Below are 18,503 nucleotides of genomic sequence, written 5' to 3'. Positions count from 1 at the left end.
AGCGGAAGGAATGCTTTTATTGATTTAACTTCATGAAAGTTGCACTAATATTTTTTTTACTTTAATATTGTGTGGTAACCGTTTTATAAAAGCAATAAGGTACTCGAGGCAAGTGCTGTATCGTGAATAAGTAACGGCTGAAGGGGTTGCAGGCACTCCGCTTCGCGTCGTGCCTAACAACGCCCTTCAGCCGTTACTTATTCACGATACAGCACAGCCTCTCGTACCTTATTGCTTAAATATAAAATATTCTCTATGTGAATGTTATTGTTATGGTAGGCAGAGGGATTGACACAGATGTAAAAGCAACAGGTAGTTTATTAAACATACAACACGTATCCAACACAGTGATGGTAAATGGTGATATGAACTGGGTTAGATGAACAGAATAAGCAACTGCAAACACAAACACTTCTTGACAGTCACAGTATAACAAAATACACTTTCCTAAAGTAAACAATGGGCGATAGAGGACAATGATGATGATGATTATGATGATGAAAAGAGTTCAGAAGAAGCCGATAAAGTTCAAGATTTTTTTCAGTGGCAGATTGTTTTTCATGGAGCTAAATAGATGATATGATCTGTATTAATACCAGGTATATACCAGCTAATATATGTAATTTTAGCATGCCAAAGTCAATTTTAATAATATAAAATATATTTTTCCAACAAAAAAATTGTGGCCAGCGAACATGACGAGTGGCTAGTAACTTTGGAAAACCAAAGTGCCCTGTTTACATGCAAATAATTTTGTCAATAAATGAATTTAATGATTTAGGTTAAGACAGTACAGTTTACATGTACCTTAAACATTGCAATCTAATTAAAATGTTTTTTACATTATATATAATACGATCTAAATGATGTCAGCTCACAACCAGTGTTGCCAGATTCGCTTATCAAACCAACCCAGTGAACATTAAAACTATCCAAAAAGCTTCCCAATCACTATTCATGGCCCAAATTCCAATAACTTATAAATTAAATCCTTTCATCTTTAACCCACAGAAAAAAATAAACTTGCTGAAACAGTTTAAAAGTACCCTAAATCTGAAGTCTGCAAAAAGGTAGAGGACTTGGCAATGCAGCGCACAGCATCTCTCACTGAGTTCACACTTTATCTCCTGATAAATGTACAAAGTCAAAGTTGTGTTGAGTTGGTGAAAGTTGTTCTTACGAAGTTTTCATATAAAGGCAATGAAAACACACTTTTTTAAAAGGCAAAAAATTAATAATTTCATTTCTTTATGTAATCTTATGTAAGACAGGAACCCTGCAGAATGTACAGCACGTGACTCCATGACCTTATTAATGCGTGTTGTCATTGCCTTGCATGTTTCTGTGATGAGAATCATGTGATCCGTAAATAAGAGATAAATATAAGACATGAACTTCAGCACAATTCTTCTGCGCATAATATGCACAAGGTATTTTTGCATCCGGTTGAGAAAATACTACAGAGTTATGTATGTGTGCTCAATGTACACAGACTGCAGGAAATAATGTGACTATAAATTGTAAAACATCCTACCACACTGGTTAGTAAATAGACATTGTAACAGCTGGACATGATTTTCATGATTTTATTCACTGCAACCCCATTGCAGACGCCACTCATCCCTGTTTTAGAAAACTTATTGGATCTAGACAAATCACAAGAATGACCTATTTTGGATCCAAAACAGCGATTTTGCTGAAATGTGACACGTTTGCATCCCTAGTCTATTACTTAAAGCAGCTGAGAGATGCTAGACAGTGCTCTTTAATGTATGCACTATGCACACACTTGGTTTGTTATTAACTAAGATGTCCACTCACAAGTTAATTGCCAATCTGTGGATTTTATTTAATTGGTCTTCATTTCAAAGAAGCAAGAATCCAAAAAGTCAATAAATCTACAATTCAAATAATTTACCAATACATAGCTGCATATTTCTCACTTGCTTAGTGGCATAGCTTATCCTTGTGTAGCAGTCAACAAACTGTGAAAGGTTCCTACCTATATTCTGTGAATTGTTACCCAAAAGTGACCCCTACTGGACACTTCTACATTACAATGTTTTAAGCTTACATAATGTTGCTTCATTATTATTCAACATATTATTTGCATACTTAAATGAAAAAGTACTAGTATCTATAAAGTTCAGGATATCTTTGATCAAAAAAGTTGATAGTAACTAAATAATAAGTACTAGTTTTATATTTTTCTTAACTAGTAAAGTATAATTTAATCATAGTCACTATTGGAATAAGTACTAGTATCTAATGAAAAAGAACTAGTATCTAATGAATAGATACTAGTATCTATTGAATAAGTACTAGTATCTAATGAATAAGCACTAGTATCTAAAAATAAGCACTAGTATCTATTTTTTAGGTACTAGTATCTAATGATTAAGAACTAGTATTTAATCGAATAGATACTAGTAACTAAAAAATAAGAACTAGTACCTAAAAAATAGATACTAGTAAATGTAAATGAAAAAATGTCAAAACGGCTTGCCATATTTCTACTAGTAACAATGGCAATTCTTGATATCAACAATTACATTCCCACTAGTAACAATGTTAATTCTTGATATCAGCAATTTAATTCTTGATATCAACAATTACATTCCCACTAGTAACAATGTTAATTCTTGATATCAGCAATTTAATTCTTGATATCAACAATTCAATTCTTGATATCAACAATTATGGCAAGCCGTTTTAACTTTTATTCGTTGTGTTCTTGATATCAACAATTCAATTCTTGATATCAACAATTCAATTCTTGATATCAACAATTCAATTCTTGATATCAACAATTATGGCAAGCCGTTTTAACTTTTATTCGTTGTGTTCTTGATATCAACAATTCAATTCTTGATATCAACAATTCAATTCTTGATATCAACAATTCAATTCTTGATATCAAGAATTACATTTTCACTAGTAACAATGTTAATTCTTGATATCAACAATTCAATTCTTGATATCAACAATTCAATTCTTGATATCAACAATTCAATTCTTGATATCAAGAATTCAATTGTTACTAGTTAAAATGTTAATTCTTGATATCAAGAATTCGATTGTCACTAGTGACAATTTTAATTTCTGATATCATGAATGGGATTGTTACTAGTAAGAAAGCCATTTTAGATATCTAAAATGATATTGATATCAGAAATACAATTTCAGATAACAGAAATTAACATTGTTACTAGTGACAATCGAATTATTGATATCAAGAATTAACATTTTTACTAGTGGGAATGTAATTGTTGATATCAAGAATTAAATTGCTCATATCAAGAATTAACATTGTTACTAGTGGGAATGTAATTGTTGATATCAAGAATTAAATTGCTCATATCAAGAATTAACATTGTTACTAGTGGGAATGTAATTGTTGATATCAAGAATTGCCATTGTTACTAGTAGAAATGTAATATCTGATATCAAGAATTACAATTTTAACTAGTGAAAATTGAATTGTTGATATCACAAATTCATATCCTACGAATGAATAAAAGTTAAAACGGCTTGCCATAAGAATTACAATTTTAACTAGTGAAAATTGAATTGTTGATATCACAAATTCATATCCTACGAATGAATAAAAGTTAAAACGGCTTGCCATATTTCAGATAACAAAAATTAACATTGTTACTAGTGACAATCGAATTATTGATATCAATAATTGACATTTTAACTAGTAACAATTGAATTCTTGATATCAAGAACTCGATTGTTGATATCAATAATTTAATTCTTGATATCAAGAATTGAATTGTTGATATCAACAATTAACATTGTTACTAGTGGAAATGTAATTCTTAATATCAAGAATTGAATTTGAATGGCAGCCTATGGTGATATTTCACTAGTGAAAATACAATTACATATATCAAGAATTTAATTGTTGATATGAAGAATTGAATTGTTGATATGAAGAATTAAATTGTTGATATGAAGAATTACCATTGTTACTAGTGGAAATGTAATTGTTGATATCAAGAATTGCCATTGTTACTAGTGGAAATGTCATTTCTGATGTCAAGAATTACAATTTTAACTAGTGAAAATTGAATTGTTGATATCAAGAACACAATGAATAAAAGCTAAAACGGCTTGCCATAAGTCTCTTGGACATAAATATGGACTAATTATGAGACGTTAGAAGGCACAAAGAGCTGCTTCACCTGCAGCCTGGTAAATACAGGTAAATGCTTTGCTTTAAACAAATGCATCTGTTTTTAAATGATTTTAAATGCTAACTCACGGATTTATTGTATATGATGACTCTGTACCTGTGGATATGGGGAGATGAGAAACATTTTTAAGTAATGCTTAAAAAAACTGACGCTGTCCAAGTGCTGAACCTTGCGGAGACTTTGCTGTTTGTAAATTCTTTATCTCCTGTTTGTAACGTAACAAATAAAGTATTTTTACAGTACAAACCTTTTCTTACATACTTGTAAATTATTTTTTGATGATATAATGGATAGCCATTTAAAGCAATTAAAAGCCTGCTTTTTTACTTCCATGGGGCAGGTGGCCTTTCTGTGTGGAGTTTCTGCATGTTCTCCCTGTGTCAGCGTGGTTTACTCCAGGTTTCCTCCCACAGGCCAAAAACATGCAAGTTAGGCAAATTGGAGATACCAAATTGTCCCTCCCCCAACTTGTGTATAAATCAACTTGTCTGAATAAACTTGTGTATGGATTACCTGGTTCTCGCCATGAATATAGCCCTAGATGCTGGAATGGCGTTAAGAAATAAAGGAAGAAGATTTTACTTCCATGACTAAATGAAAACGGGTTTTAAAGGTTTTAATGAAAAAATAACAATTTCAATACAAGTGTAAAACAACACAATTATTTTACATTAATCTTAAACTGGTGGTCTTCTTCCTCCGCTTAGTTTTCCAGTTTCAATTGAGGGGTTTTACCATTAACGGCTATTTTCAATCAACAAGCAGTCGGTGTTCATGCCAATTTGATTGTTTTAGATAGAGCATGATTTGTGAAAATTATATCATATATATAAATAACAAACTACTTTTTTTACTGTTTCAGACGGACGTCTGTCTTTTTTTATACTGCATAATCTCTCTATTTTCGCACAGTCCTTCCCGTTCACTTTGAACATTTCTCGTTGTGAATGAATGTTGATTTGCGTTTAAATACCTGTGTCTGAACCATAACTTGTTGCGATGACAGATGCGCACAGGCTGAATCTAAAACTAGTCAATTGTTTCTGACTGAAACACTGCATATTCATTTAAATAGCCGTTAATTATAAAATGTGTATCTGTCTTCCGCATGCACCGGCTTCCCAGCAAGCAATTTTGGCTAAAACAAGGCAAAATTTAGGTTGTCAGTGAAAGTCTAATAGTCTAGCCCAAGAATAGACGATGCGTATGTTTACAACATGTAAAAGAAATTAAAGCAAACACCTTGAACACCTGTTGCTTACATAATGGAATACAGGCCTACTTCTCCAAGTTATTTTGACAAGCGGCATGTAACCAAATTTAAGGTTATTTAGGGTAGAAGTGTGTTCCTATTGCACATGGCCGGACTAGAGTCTCGGTTTTTGCTTGCTGTGTTAACATAATTTGACAAAACTTGAAGAAATGTACAAAATGCGTAGAATGATGATGTTTACATGCATGAAGCAAAGCACTGCGATCACTGCCAAAGAAGTCTGAATGTGAAATAGCTAATAATCGCGTTTTTTAATTTTAGTTTTAAATGTATAAGAAAGGTGCAAAAATCATAAACAAAAATCTGAAAATACATCAATATTAGTTTTTTTGGGGTAGGATGTTCTAAATACAGTTTGAATTTAAATTTTGAAATGTAATATTGCATTTTAAAAATATTACAACCGTTTATATTTTATTTTTCATAGCATGGTTTAAAAAGGAAACATGAATGGACGCAAAAGTACACGGACCTTGTTACTAGTGGAAATGTAATTGTTGATAGCAAGAATTGCCATTGTTACTAGTAGAAATGTAATTTCTGATGTCAAGAATTAAAATTGTAACTAGTGAAAATTGAATTGTTGATATCAAGAACACAACGAATAAAAGTTAAAACGGCTTGCCATACATGAAGTTGGTTCAACTCTTTAAAATGAGGGATTTACAACATTCACTACGAGAAATGTCAGCAAACTGGACTGAAGCAGATATCAGGTAAGTTAGCTCGTTACTTACTGCGTTGAAACGGAGATCATTCAGCAGCATAAAAGAATATCGCGTCACATGCTCATTTGAGCTATAATAAACGAAAATACCCGCATGTCATTCCAACGAGATATATTGTTCAGCTCCTCAAAATGCGGGTTTTAAGTAAGGGATAATGTAGATGCAGCCGGTAGTTATTGGGAAATAAGCAGTGTGATCAGGACCCGACGCGAAGCGGAGGGTCTTGTATCACACCGAAGGGGCTTATTTCCCAATAACTACCTGCTGCCTCTACATTATCCCGCTTATTACACGGCTACTTGCCACATAAGAAAAAAAACTGGACATGAATATGAATTTGAAACGTTTTATTGGCATATTTGTTTTAAATTAACATTTTTATCCTTCCGCGAAACTTTGCACAGATGCATAAAATGATCGTAATACCTTATTAAGATCCTCTGCTTCATACTTGTCTCCATTTTTTCTCTTTTAGCCAGTCTTTGAGAAGTTTTAATGCCCATTCTGTATTTTTTTTTTGTGTGATGGCTTCGTAGCTGTCATGCTCTATTTTGTCAAGTTCAGTCTCAGTAAGCTGTCTGTGTCTTGTCGTGGTTGTCGAGTGTTTGTCACAAGATGGCGCCAAACAGACAGTAATCTTTATTGATCTTTATTGGCACGGAGCGATTTTACTTGTGCAAGTAGTACCGGCTATGCGTTATTATTTTGGAGCGGTTATTATTTGAAAAGGACGAACCTGCAAATGTCTCAACTGACCAATCAGAATCAAGCATTCCAGAGAGCCGTGTAATAAATGCATCTAAACAATCACGATGAGAAATGTCTGAAAACTGTATCAAAGCAGAAATCAGGGAGCTCGTCAAATATCCACTCTGAAGCTGAGATCATTCACCAGCATAGAACTGTGCGTTCACGCGCTCCTTTGTAGTCTTATTATAAACAAAAATGCACGCCAGTTGTTTCTGGAGAGAGAAATAATATATAATATGCAAACTTCAGACGCTGCGTAGAAGAGAGGGCGGGACTTTCAACATGTCACGTGTCTTTCCGGGACCATCAGATGCCTTGTAATCTTGGCAGTGTGAACGAACATAAACTCTAACTATTCCGGAAAAATCCAGGATGCATTTTACGTGTATTTTACGGAATTTCTGTGTGAAAAGGGCTTAAGTGGCAGTATAATCAGACTTTGAGTAGGTGTGAGTTGTCACCCAAAAATGAGCCTTGTTTTACAAACTTGTATTGATTTCATTGTTATGCTGAACAAAAAGAGCAGCGTTTATAATCTGATTTTATAATATACTCACCACTGACTTCCATAAAAAAATTTTTAAATGATGCCATTGTCTTAAGTGAATGATGGAATCAGGCTAAAAAATAGAAAATCTGTTTACAGCACTAATATTTATGGAATTCATATTTACAATGACTTTCTTACTTAGTATTTTTGTCTTGTTTTCAGTAGAAATATCAAAAAATTCTTAAATAAAGATGCTTTTTCTTGATGAGCGAAATTACCTAAGGAAGTAAGTCTAGTTCCCTTTCAGTCGGTCACTACGACGTCACGTTGTGACAGACGAATTGGGAAACCACTCCGCGGTGACAAATCCACTTCGAGAAACTATTAAAAAGGATATTTGCAGATATTTGCCACCCAGCTCACTACTGCACATCGCTAATGTGCAGAGTCAAGACCCAAGATGTCAGTGCCGTATCGGGACACTGGCGGCTTCACTTTTCACCAATGGAAGAGAGCGAACAGGCGTCAACCATTATTTTTACAGTCTATGGTAATAATAGGTATAGTGATCATAATACGGTTTTGGCTCCACTTTTAACTAACTGCTGTAATTTGTTTCCTTAAAAATGTATGACTGTAGCATGAATCTTACCTGTTAAAGGGCTCACTGAGCTGATGTCTGGAGTTTGATCAAGTGCGTAGTTAAAACTTTGTTGTGGGTACTCAACATCATACACCAAAATATCCACCTGCACCTCTCCCTCTGAATGAGGAGGTGTCAAACATTTTACTCTGTCTGGGGTTACTTCCAAAATAGAGCAGGGGTCGTAATCAAACATCACAGTGGTGTTTCCTACCACAAAGCCATTTCCTTCAATCAACAGTGGAGTTCCTCCACCAATGCTTCCTGATGTTGGTTTGATGGTGGCCTGTGGTGTGCTGGTCAGGGTGAAGATTCCTGTGGCAAGACCTTTGCTCATGACCACTACCTTCAGGGCATGTTCCCCAGCTGGCAGGGCACCAACCAAAAGTGTGATGTTGTTATCTGTAACCTTTGTGACTTTCAGAACAATGTCGTCTGCAGATACTCTCATATCAGCTGTGTTGTTCCCAAAGCCGCTGCCAGTGATTAAAACAGTAGTAGAGTTTCCAGTAACAGAATCAGGGGACACACTGGAGACAACTGGTGCAATAGATGCAGAATATACAAACTTGCAATCAGAACTGCAGGAGGAAAAGATGCCGTTAATGTAAACTACAATGTTTCCCCTGCGAGCCTGAGATGGCGAGGTGTCACACACTATGTGGGAGTAGTTCATAAAAACCACGTCACATGGAGTGTTTGCTACCATAACAGATGCATTCAAGAAACCAGAACCTGAGATGAAGAGACGTGTTTGGCCGGTCGTACTGCCCACAGAGGGAGAGACAGAATCAACCACAGGAAGAACCACAAATCTGCGGTCGTACTCTTTTGGCATTGTCATGATGGCTGTACCCAGGTTGTTGACCCGGACGGTTACGGGTAGGGGGATGCCCACTGAAGCACCACTGTCAGGACTGAGTCTGCAGTTAATCTCAGTGGAGGTGCTGCTGATGATTTGACATGGGTTACCTCCAACTCTGACCTTTGGTTGCCAAATTAAAACCAGAAAAAGATAATTTAGCTTTAACCATTAATTTACAATCCACAGACCCAGAGACTGACATTTCAATACCCTTACTTTTGTGATCATGTGTTTTTGCTCATGTGGTAGGCATCCTTAGAAACACCTTATAATTTAATTAATAGCAATTCTCTTAATTTAACATTTGCATCTTATCAGGTCAGTAGAGTTTAAAATACATTTACATTTATGCGTTTGCAAATGTTTTATCCAAAGAAACATTCAATTCAAACATTTTATCACAGAATTTATAACCGTACGCAATTGCACATTTTTTATAAATAAAAAAAAACATCAGATTATTTGATTGACTTTTGAATTGAACATCCCCTAAACATGAGAACAGATTTTTGTTAAATGAACCTCTGAACTTCACCTCATTTGCACAGGAAGTGTTGCTGAAGCCAGATCCCAGGATGTTGATGATGTCATGTGTGGTACCGTGGTCAGGAGTAATCTTTTCTACAGTGGGACTGGCACAGGAAGTAAAACTGAAGTACAGACCATCAGAAGTCTCCAGCTGATCTTGGACACAGTCAGATGTGGCCACACACTCTGAATCAGATGAGTTTACTTGCACCGAGGCTGCGGATGACAAAAATGAAGATTGAATAACACTCTGATGTAGGGTATATTATGGATAAACTACTTTCTCTTATCCAAGTTTAAAATCCAATAACTAATCAGCCATATAAAGATTGATATTCTTTAAAAGTGTAAACACTGTGGCACAATCAAAACATCTGTTTGTTTAAGCATACAGCCTGTCTCAACAACATTGACCCAGCCAGTGGCGTGCGTTTGGGGCAAGACATTGTGTCAGTCCTGATTTTTAAACTTTTTATACTTTCATTTTTACTGAGAACAAAGAACACACACATACAAAAATAATAAAAATGTAATTAAAATAAATAAGATAAGTAAATGGGTCATACTAGGTAAACAAAACAGAGTTTTTTTTAAATGTTTAAAATACTGTTCATAATCCATTTATGCCGATATTGAATACATTTTTTCAAACGCAAGTCTTACAGTGAAAGTTAGACTTCCCATATGGTACAGTATACTGCCCTACAAAGGCTAAGTGCAGTAACTACGCAAACACTGAAACTGAGAATAATGCCCTTAAAGTTTTTTACACCAACCAGTCAAACATGTTACTGCAATTTTGGCACACACGTTTTTCTCTGAAAAGGGACCAAATTAAACCAAGATACTTTATCACAAGACACAACAGATCTCACAAAGCCCATTTCAACCCTTAACTCAATTTTGACCAAATGCGTAGTTACTGCGCTTTGGCTTTGTAGGGCAGTATATTTCATTAACAGTTCCCAGCTTTAAACAGCTTTAAAGCACACCCGTTACAGATTTTCAAACATTTTTGAACATTGATTTTCAAACAATTATTGTTTTTCCAATAAATATATTTATGCTTGTGCCATACACACTACAGCTTTTACATTTTTATAAAAGTGTTGTTTTACCTGAATTCACAGAGGCCTGTATTCCAGCAATAGACAACTGGAGCTTAACCGTTTTCTCCTCCAGAGGCCTGACGGTGACTACACCCTGCATTGTCGTCTGGTTACTGTAGTCAATGTAACCGCTGCTATAGTAATAAACTCCAGGAGATGTGAAACGATAAGCAAAAAACCCTTTAAGGCAAAACACAAATACAGAAACACAAAGAACGGCATGGTCAGATTTTTACAACTTTTCTTAATTTTCTTTACTTTACTGCAGCCTTAGTTTACCTTAGATTTATAATAAATTCGAATGACTCACACATGAATTGTGAGATAAGTGGTGATGTAATTTTTGTACCTTTGTCAGTTTTGGTGCCTCCGCTGTTGAAGACATTGCCATCATAATCAATACTGCTGGGAGTGGACACACTGAAGACCCTGTAGCCCACATCAGAAACAAAAGCAGGTGTCTCCCAGCGCCAAACCACTGTATCTCCCACTGAGACTAGAAGTGCAGAGGGACTCCAGCCGTAACCCAGACCATACACTGAACACACATATGATGGTTTAAGGTAAGCAGGCATAAACAAGCACAAAATTACATCTGATTACATAAGTAAGGGATAATTTATAGGCAGCCGGTTGTTATCGCTGTAGGCTACATTATCCCGCTTATTGCACATATATTTACCTCATAAATAAGGTAAGGAACATTACATATTGATTTGAAACATTTTATTTGCTTATTTTTTACGAATGCAGACCTTCAATTAGGAAAACCTGTCTACTTTTGGTTTTAAGATAAGACAAGATGTTCAAATGTCAAGAACACACTATTTTAATTCAATAATTTATAAATATAATGCCTATGAAAATAGTAATAATATAATATTATGAAAATACATATTTATATTACATTTTTTGTGTAATATTACATTGTACCTGTCAAAAAGATTTGCAGCATCCAGGTTACAGTGTGTTTTGAGAGGTTAATATCTAACCTGCAAATGTTGTGACTGGCCAATCAGAATCAAGCATTCCAACGAGCCGTGCAATAATACAATATGGAAACTGTGTAAAAGTCTTAATCATTATGTACTACTTTTTTTCATTAAATACATTTAAATTCAAACACAAAATGACCTTAATAAAAATAATAAAATCAGACTTTTTGCAGAGAATATGTCTTAAATTGTTTCTCTTACCCTGGTAGCAATTTTTAGTTTTAAGTGTAATTGTTACATTAAAGGACCAGTGTGTATATTTTTTGTGGCGTCTAGTGGCGAGACTGTGAATTGCAACCAACAGCTCAGTCCTTTTGAAATGCATTGTGAAGCTACGGTAGCCGCAAAAGGACAAACACGTAATTGTCTGAGACAATGTCATAAAAAAGCATGCTCTTAAACAGTTTGTCAGTTTAGGGCAAAACATGGCGGAGCGAAATGGCGACTTCCATGTAAGAAACCCGCAGTGTATGTAGATAAAAGTTTAGTTTGTAAGGTCTTTTTACACCACTGATAATATAGTTATGCATATCATATTGCATTTCTGTCAAGCGATCCTTCTTAAAGTCACACAATGCAACGTTAAAGATAAAAAACATGATTTGTCAGCAAGGTAAGAACAATAATTCATGATACTGTACATTCTCTGAAAACAAGTCTCAATGTATTGTGCAATATTTCTTTTTAAGTAAATTCAGACCTTATTTAACCCAAGACTAGGACGTCAGGTGATGTGGAATATCCTGGTTTTTTTTCTAGCCGCAAAAGTACTTTCAGTATTATTCAGATAACATCCATTGTGTCACTGTCTCTAATGTTTGTGAAAGAAAAAGTATTTATATTACCGGGATGGAAACCTTGGTTTGTCACCATGTATGTTTTGTTCGTAGGCTGGGTTACACACGTCAGTTGATGGTCTAAGGCTTTGGTTATGTGGCATTGTATATCTCCTGTGAAAAACACATAGTTTTGCCTATAAGTGTCATACACTGTAAAAAAATATGTAGAAAGTACAATGTTATTGCAGCTGGATTGCCGGTAATTTACCATAGATTTAAATTTATGTTATTTACTGGCAAGAGTTTGTTCAAAGTTAAATTAATTTTAAATATTAACAAGTCTTTATCTTTACAGAATACAATGACATCCTCATGCAAATCATTCTGGGAATCAGAAATCTGGGAATCTGATTAGACAATTAGCATCATGCTAAAACATAACCAGAGTTTCTGTATTTTTCCAAGTTAAAACGTTACTTTTCTGTAGTTTCATTGTGTACTAAGACCAAATGAAAATTAAAAGTTGAGTCGCCAGAATGAGAGTAAAGTTCCTAGCCATATCTGCCTAGAAAATCACAACTTCCGTTGATCTTAGTACACGATGTAACTGCAGAAGAGTCAAGTTTTAAATAGGAAAAATATTGAGACTCTTATTTTTTAGTGCAATGTAGGGGTGGAACAATACATGTATTCGTTTCGAACCGAATCGGTACGGGGGTCACGGTTCGGTGCATGAATTTAAACGGAGAATACACGGTATGAAAATAAAAAAACTTGCGTGCAAAATAATTAATGTAATGCGGAACTACTGTTAGATACGCGGGTTCTTTATGGACAGCTAATCTGTTGCCCCGATTTAGCTCTGAAGCTCTGATTGGCGCCAATGCAGCCGAGCTCCGCCTATGTATGCGCTCTATCAGAGCCCGTCTACATTCTGGCACTCTGCATTTTTTTGTCACGTCGATGCCGGTCCAGTCAGTGAATGAGCAGCCGACAGCGAGTATGGCAAGTGGTGTTCCACAAGAGTAGACGTTCCGCCAGCCTCTTTAAGATCGCAAGTTTGGCAAAGCTTCAGTTTTCCAGTCAATTACAATAGTTCAGGCGAGAGAGTGGTGGAAAAGACGAGGACTTTGCGTCGGCGTTGTTAGGTATGTGAGTGGAAATACATCTATTACAGGGCTCTCAAGTCTCACGCATTCACCTTGACAAACACGCATTTCAGTCAGTTCAAACGCCACACTTTGTATTTCTCACGCTGAGAAGTAGGAGATAAATTGTCCTGCTATATACAACAGGCATACGCAGGGCAGTTCTGTCGAGTTCAGCTGCTTTCAGTTTTTTAAGCGTGCTCAACTTTACACAGCGCCATCAGCGTCAGAGTACCGCGAGAAATCTTGCGGAGGAGGCTGATTTCAAATCGCTCTCGCGTTACTCTGACGTCATTCACTTGTCGTTTCTTGCAGCCCCTCGTGAAGTCGTACACACCTATTAATTCATCCTACAAGCCTATTTTTTTGTTCTTTAGTACATTAATATGAAATAAGGCCAAAATGTAATTTTAAAATGTATTTAAGTAACACTTGTAATACATTTGAACCCATATTTGTATGAAAGATGAGTACAAGATTACTTAAAGTGGTATACATTTTTGAAATACGAGATAGTATGTTAAATGCATTTCAGTTCATATTCATGACATCTGAAAATAACACTGATAAGGACACCTATGTTTTTAAGATTAGCTTAAGTACTAAAAAAATGCCTTCTTCATTTTTGTTTTGCTTTTCCCTCCATTGTACCGAAAGTGAATCGAACCGTGGCGCCTGAACCGAGGTACGAACCGAACCGGGACTTCTGTGTACCGTTCCACCCCTAGCGCAATGCTAATGAGATCTAATCAGATTCAATGGATTGTGCTAAGCTATGCTAAAAGTGGTAGTTCCAGACCCGGAGATCAGCTGAATGGATTCCAAAATGGTAAAAATCATATGTTTAACTCTAGGGGAGCTGGAAAAAATTGGAGTGTCCCTTTAATTATGATAATTATTTCATATGTATGAATACATTTATGTAACTCTAAACAATTCTAGGATCAGCATGTGTCTTTCTTTAAGAATGTTACAGAAAACCAGGTAACTTAAATGTAAAGTGTATAATTTTAAATGCTAAAGTATACTTTTAAAAAAATGCTGGATCATTTTCAACTCAGCGTTGGGCCAAAAAGGTACAAACCCAGCCATTTGGTTAAAATAACCCAGAAAATGTTTATATTTGACCAAACAACTGGTTAAAACAACCCTTCTTGACCCACTGGCGGGTTGAAAATAACCCACAATTGTTAGAGTGTAGCTTCCCATCTTAATATAAAGAAATGCAGCTACTCAAGTTGATTAAGTAAATGCATCTCAACCAGCTGCAAACACTGCAACATTGTCTGTACCAAAGGTTAGAGTTTGAGGCAGACTGTTTGTCCAGCCAAAAGGAAACCTTTTTGAAAACATGCATTATTTAAGCAATTTTGTTTGGTCCTATTAACAGCTCAAATTACACACTTCATATTTTTAAAATGCAAGTTTTTTTCTTGAAATTATAGGACGTTTTGGTCCTGTTCTCTAGTTTTACCCAGAGTCACATTGTTGTCTGTTGGGACTGAGGTGAATCCAGAGCCGGTGATGGTGATGGTGGTTCCTCCATACAAGGAACCCAGCATTGGAGAGAGGCCTGACACCTTCAGAACATACTCTATGGTGCTACTAACACCAGCACTGCAAAAACAACAAAAAAGGGTGTATTTTTACCATTATATTGTAGCATACACCATGTACTGTAAGAGTGAATTTTGCATAATATGTTCTCTTTAACTGTATTGAAGAAGAAGTGTCTTTTATAGAGCTTTCAAAGTAGAATTTTTAATTCTGCTGTTATTCATTACAGTGAGTTATATGAGACCTGATTAAAGCGTAGCCCTTGTTCCCGACTCTCACACGAATATTGTATACAGCTGGGCCGAGTGTGGGTAACATGCAGGTAATGTTTTCGTTGGTCCACTTTAACAATTCACATTTGGTCTCACCAATCAGAACAGAGCTGCCATTGACCTGCACATCAAAATTTCTGCCCAAGATGGTGAGAACTCTAAGACCTTTACAAAAACAAAATTATAATAATAACATTGTTAAAATATTCAATTACATTGACAGTTTCTGTTGTTGCTCAAGATGATGGTTAAACCTGAAATTGTAGCTTAAAATGGAAATGAACCCTAGACATTTTAGCCTGTTATCACTGCTAATTTACGTCCTTTTTGCATTTTACATGAGCACAAAAAATAAATTTGCACAATTTTGATTATTAGATTGATAGTGTGTTGAAGCGGAATTTTCGTAACGATTTTGATGGACTCAATTAACCAGAATGCACTGCGCGAAACTCATTCATACGCACAACCGGCGCAACGTCTTAGAATGTCTCTGAACAGGTTCACGCCCACTTTTGGGGGAAAACAGACTAGACCTTCCATTGGCTTCCAAATAACTCAGATATTATAAATATGAAATCACTCAGATTAAACATGTTGAGTAATTATCTGTCCACCCTGCCTGCCATAGAGCGCGAAAGATACATTAACATATTTAATTTGGTCAATATAAAAACATGTCTCTTTCATTCCCACAGCATCAAATTTGTGTAACAACGCTCCCTATTGGCCAGAGGTGTCTTACCCGGACATTTTACTCGTACCTCAACGAGTCAACAGGGAAGCAAGTGAATGATTTTACTTCGTATTTATTTATTATGTCTTTATATTTAGAGTAATGAGTGCACTTTTCCGTCGAGTCATACAACTAACTGGCTTAGCGATATTTCCAGCTATCACTGGATGGCGTTGCCACACAAATTTGACGCTGCGAGAACGAAAGGGACATGTTTTTATATTGACCAAATTAAATGTGTTAATGTATCTTTCGGGCTCTATGGCGGGCAGGGGGGACAGATAATTACTCAACATGTTTAATCTGAGTGGTTTCATAAGTTATTTACGCCTGCCGGCTGTGTAAAAACGTTGCTTTGTTCCGCTATTTTGAATGGAAGCCAATGGAAGGGCCGCTTTTCTATCACCCAAAAAAGGGGCGGTGAAGAAATTTACAGTAAAGTTCCCGGATGTGCCGGTAGTCCGTATTAGCTCCAGTCATTAGCTCCACCCACTAACCACTGACAGATGCAGCCTTCAGGTTTTTTCTCACAAGAATCGACAGCCAGATGACGTCAAGGTTCCGCGAGAGCAATTTAAAAGCAAACTCCTCCATATGATTTTGCGAATCGCTCTGGCGGTACTTTGACGTCATCCGGCTGTTGATTCTTTCGGCGCCGCATGAAGTTGAACAAGCCTAGGAACTTCTTTACCGCTCAATCTGCTATCAACTCAAGTCAACTTGAAGTTAGCCGACAGACTGACCCAACCAAAGAGTAACTTCGCATTTACCGTCTCTGAAATCACCAAAACCCTCAATAAAAGATGACTTTAACCTTTGCAGTATGTGGATGTAAGTAGGCCTGTCACGATAACAAATTTTGCTAGACGATAAATTGCCTCAGAATTTACCGCGTTAGACGAAAACATTGATGCTCCGGGACCATTATAATAATGCAGATACACCTTTTCAAAGATCTATAAACTTTTATTTCTAAACAATAAGTAATACTGGAACTGGAAGACATTTTAAATATCCACAAGAAATGAACAAAATAACAGGATGATTGCGTTTTAGGTGCATATGCATGTTTGTCGTGTTGCCACTTTTAAGTGCTACGTTTTTACCACAAATGCGACATAACGGCTCGTTCAGGTTTAGTGGTTCACCTCGGTCATTAGGTTTAAATCCAAAGTACTCCCACACTGCAGCTGTAGCGTTTGGTTTTGAAACTTGGCTGTTTACACGTGATATAAGTGGACGAGAGAGACATATCACGTTTACACCTGGTATTTAAATCCGTCTCTTTTGTCCACTTTCGACCGCTTCTGTCCTGAATACTGTGAGGGGGTGGTCTGTCGAGACGGTGGGCGAGTCTCTCCGCTGTCATTTAAACGCCAGCGGGAGTAATTATGAGTTTATATGGACCCAAACTAATATTATGTCCACTGCTTGTTTAGCAAGTAAACATGCTGCACATTATTTTCTACATGTATATGTTAGAGCTTTCTCTGAATTTTCAGCACAATTGATGAAATAAGATCGCGCAACTTTCACACGCTTGCAAAATGAAACTGCGGAGATCACCCGCTTTAGTTTATCAGTGAAAGGCTAAAAATAGCACTGTTCACCTTGTGTCAGAAAAGTCAGAAAAGACGTAAAACATTGTGATCCGATCGATGAAAACGCATGTTAATGACAAGTGTAAACAGACTCTAGTAAATCCATCTTTTTCTCCAACTCTCGTCTCAACTAGTGTTTTCTCCTGCTACACTCCTCACGCGGAGCTCATCCTCCTCAGTACGCCTACTGTGATAGGCTACGCCAGGAGTCCCCCCTCCCCACACAGATCATGCGACTGACAAATGACTGACGAGGGTTCACTCCTTGTCACTCGTTGCACGGAGCGGTCATCCAGTCTCTTTGGTAGAGAGAGAGAGACAAGGAAAACAAACAAGCATGCAAATGTGAATTATCGCGGCCTAAAAAAAATTATCGAGCTCATTTTATTTACCGTGCGATTAATCGATTTATCGTTTATCGCGACAGGCCTAGATGTAAGGACAACAAATTCGTCAGACAGATTTCGACTACTGTTTTCAGCCCAGTTTTTCCGCGAACTCAGGTAATGTAAAATGGTAAAAATATGTAAAACATAATTTGGCTTAGTTGTTGCTTGTTTTGTGTAACTACGACCCCTCAAATCACCGTTACTGTAACAGTTAAAAGCTTTAATTTAAAAATGGAGTTAGTACATTTGATGGCAGCACAATCAACTACATACAGTATATGTGATGAAATATAGGCTGAATCCCAAACCACCTACTTCCATACTATATAGTACGCAAAGTAGCGCTTTTTACATACTATATAGTATGGAAGTAGGCGGTTTGGGATTCAGCCATAGTGTTGGAGCAATGTTGATTTACGGTGGACTTCCGCTTTAAGT

The 18,503-nt window shown here is 36.3% G+C and overlaps 1 protein-coding gene across 1 annotated transcript in view; it reads right to left on the bottom strand.

The window, feature by feature from the left end:
* Positions 1 to 18,503, bottom strand: part of LOC129454959 (fibrocystin-L) — a 125,364-nt gene that overhangs the window by 63,823 nt on the left and 43,038 nt on the right. Inside the window, exons 32-38 of the mRNA XM_073858725.1 lie at positions 15,312 to 15,504; positions 14,985 to 15,127; positions 12,486 to 12,533; positions 10,938 to 11,126; positions 10,598 to 10,768; positions 9,487 to 9,695; positions 8,096 to 9,071 (exon numbers count right to left, since the gene is read on the bottom strand). Coding sequence (XP_073714826.1) covers positions 8,096 to 9,071; positions 9,487 to 9,695; positions 10,598 to 10,768; positions 10,938 to 11,126; positions 12,486 to 12,533; positions 14,985 to 15,127; positions 15,312 to 15,504 — 1,929 coding nt within the window. The remainder of the gene's footprint in view (positions 1 to 8,095; positions 9,072 to 9,486; positions 9,696 to 10,597; positions 10,769 to 10,937; positions 11,127 to 12,485; positions 12,534 to 14,984; positions 15,128 to 15,311; positions 15,505 to 18,503) is intronic.

The sequence above is a fragment of the Misgurnus anguillicaudatus genome, chromosome 20 (genome assembly GCF_027580225.2).
Source record: "Misgurnus anguillicaudatus chromosome 20, ASM2758022v2, whole genome shotgun sequence".
NCBI lineage: Eukaryota > Metazoa > Chordata > Actinopteri > Cypriniformes > Cobitidae > Misgurnus > Misgurnus anguillicaudatus.
The sequence above is the reverse complement of the archived record's forward strand: the minus strand, read 5'-3'. Positions and strand labels throughout refer to the sequence as shown.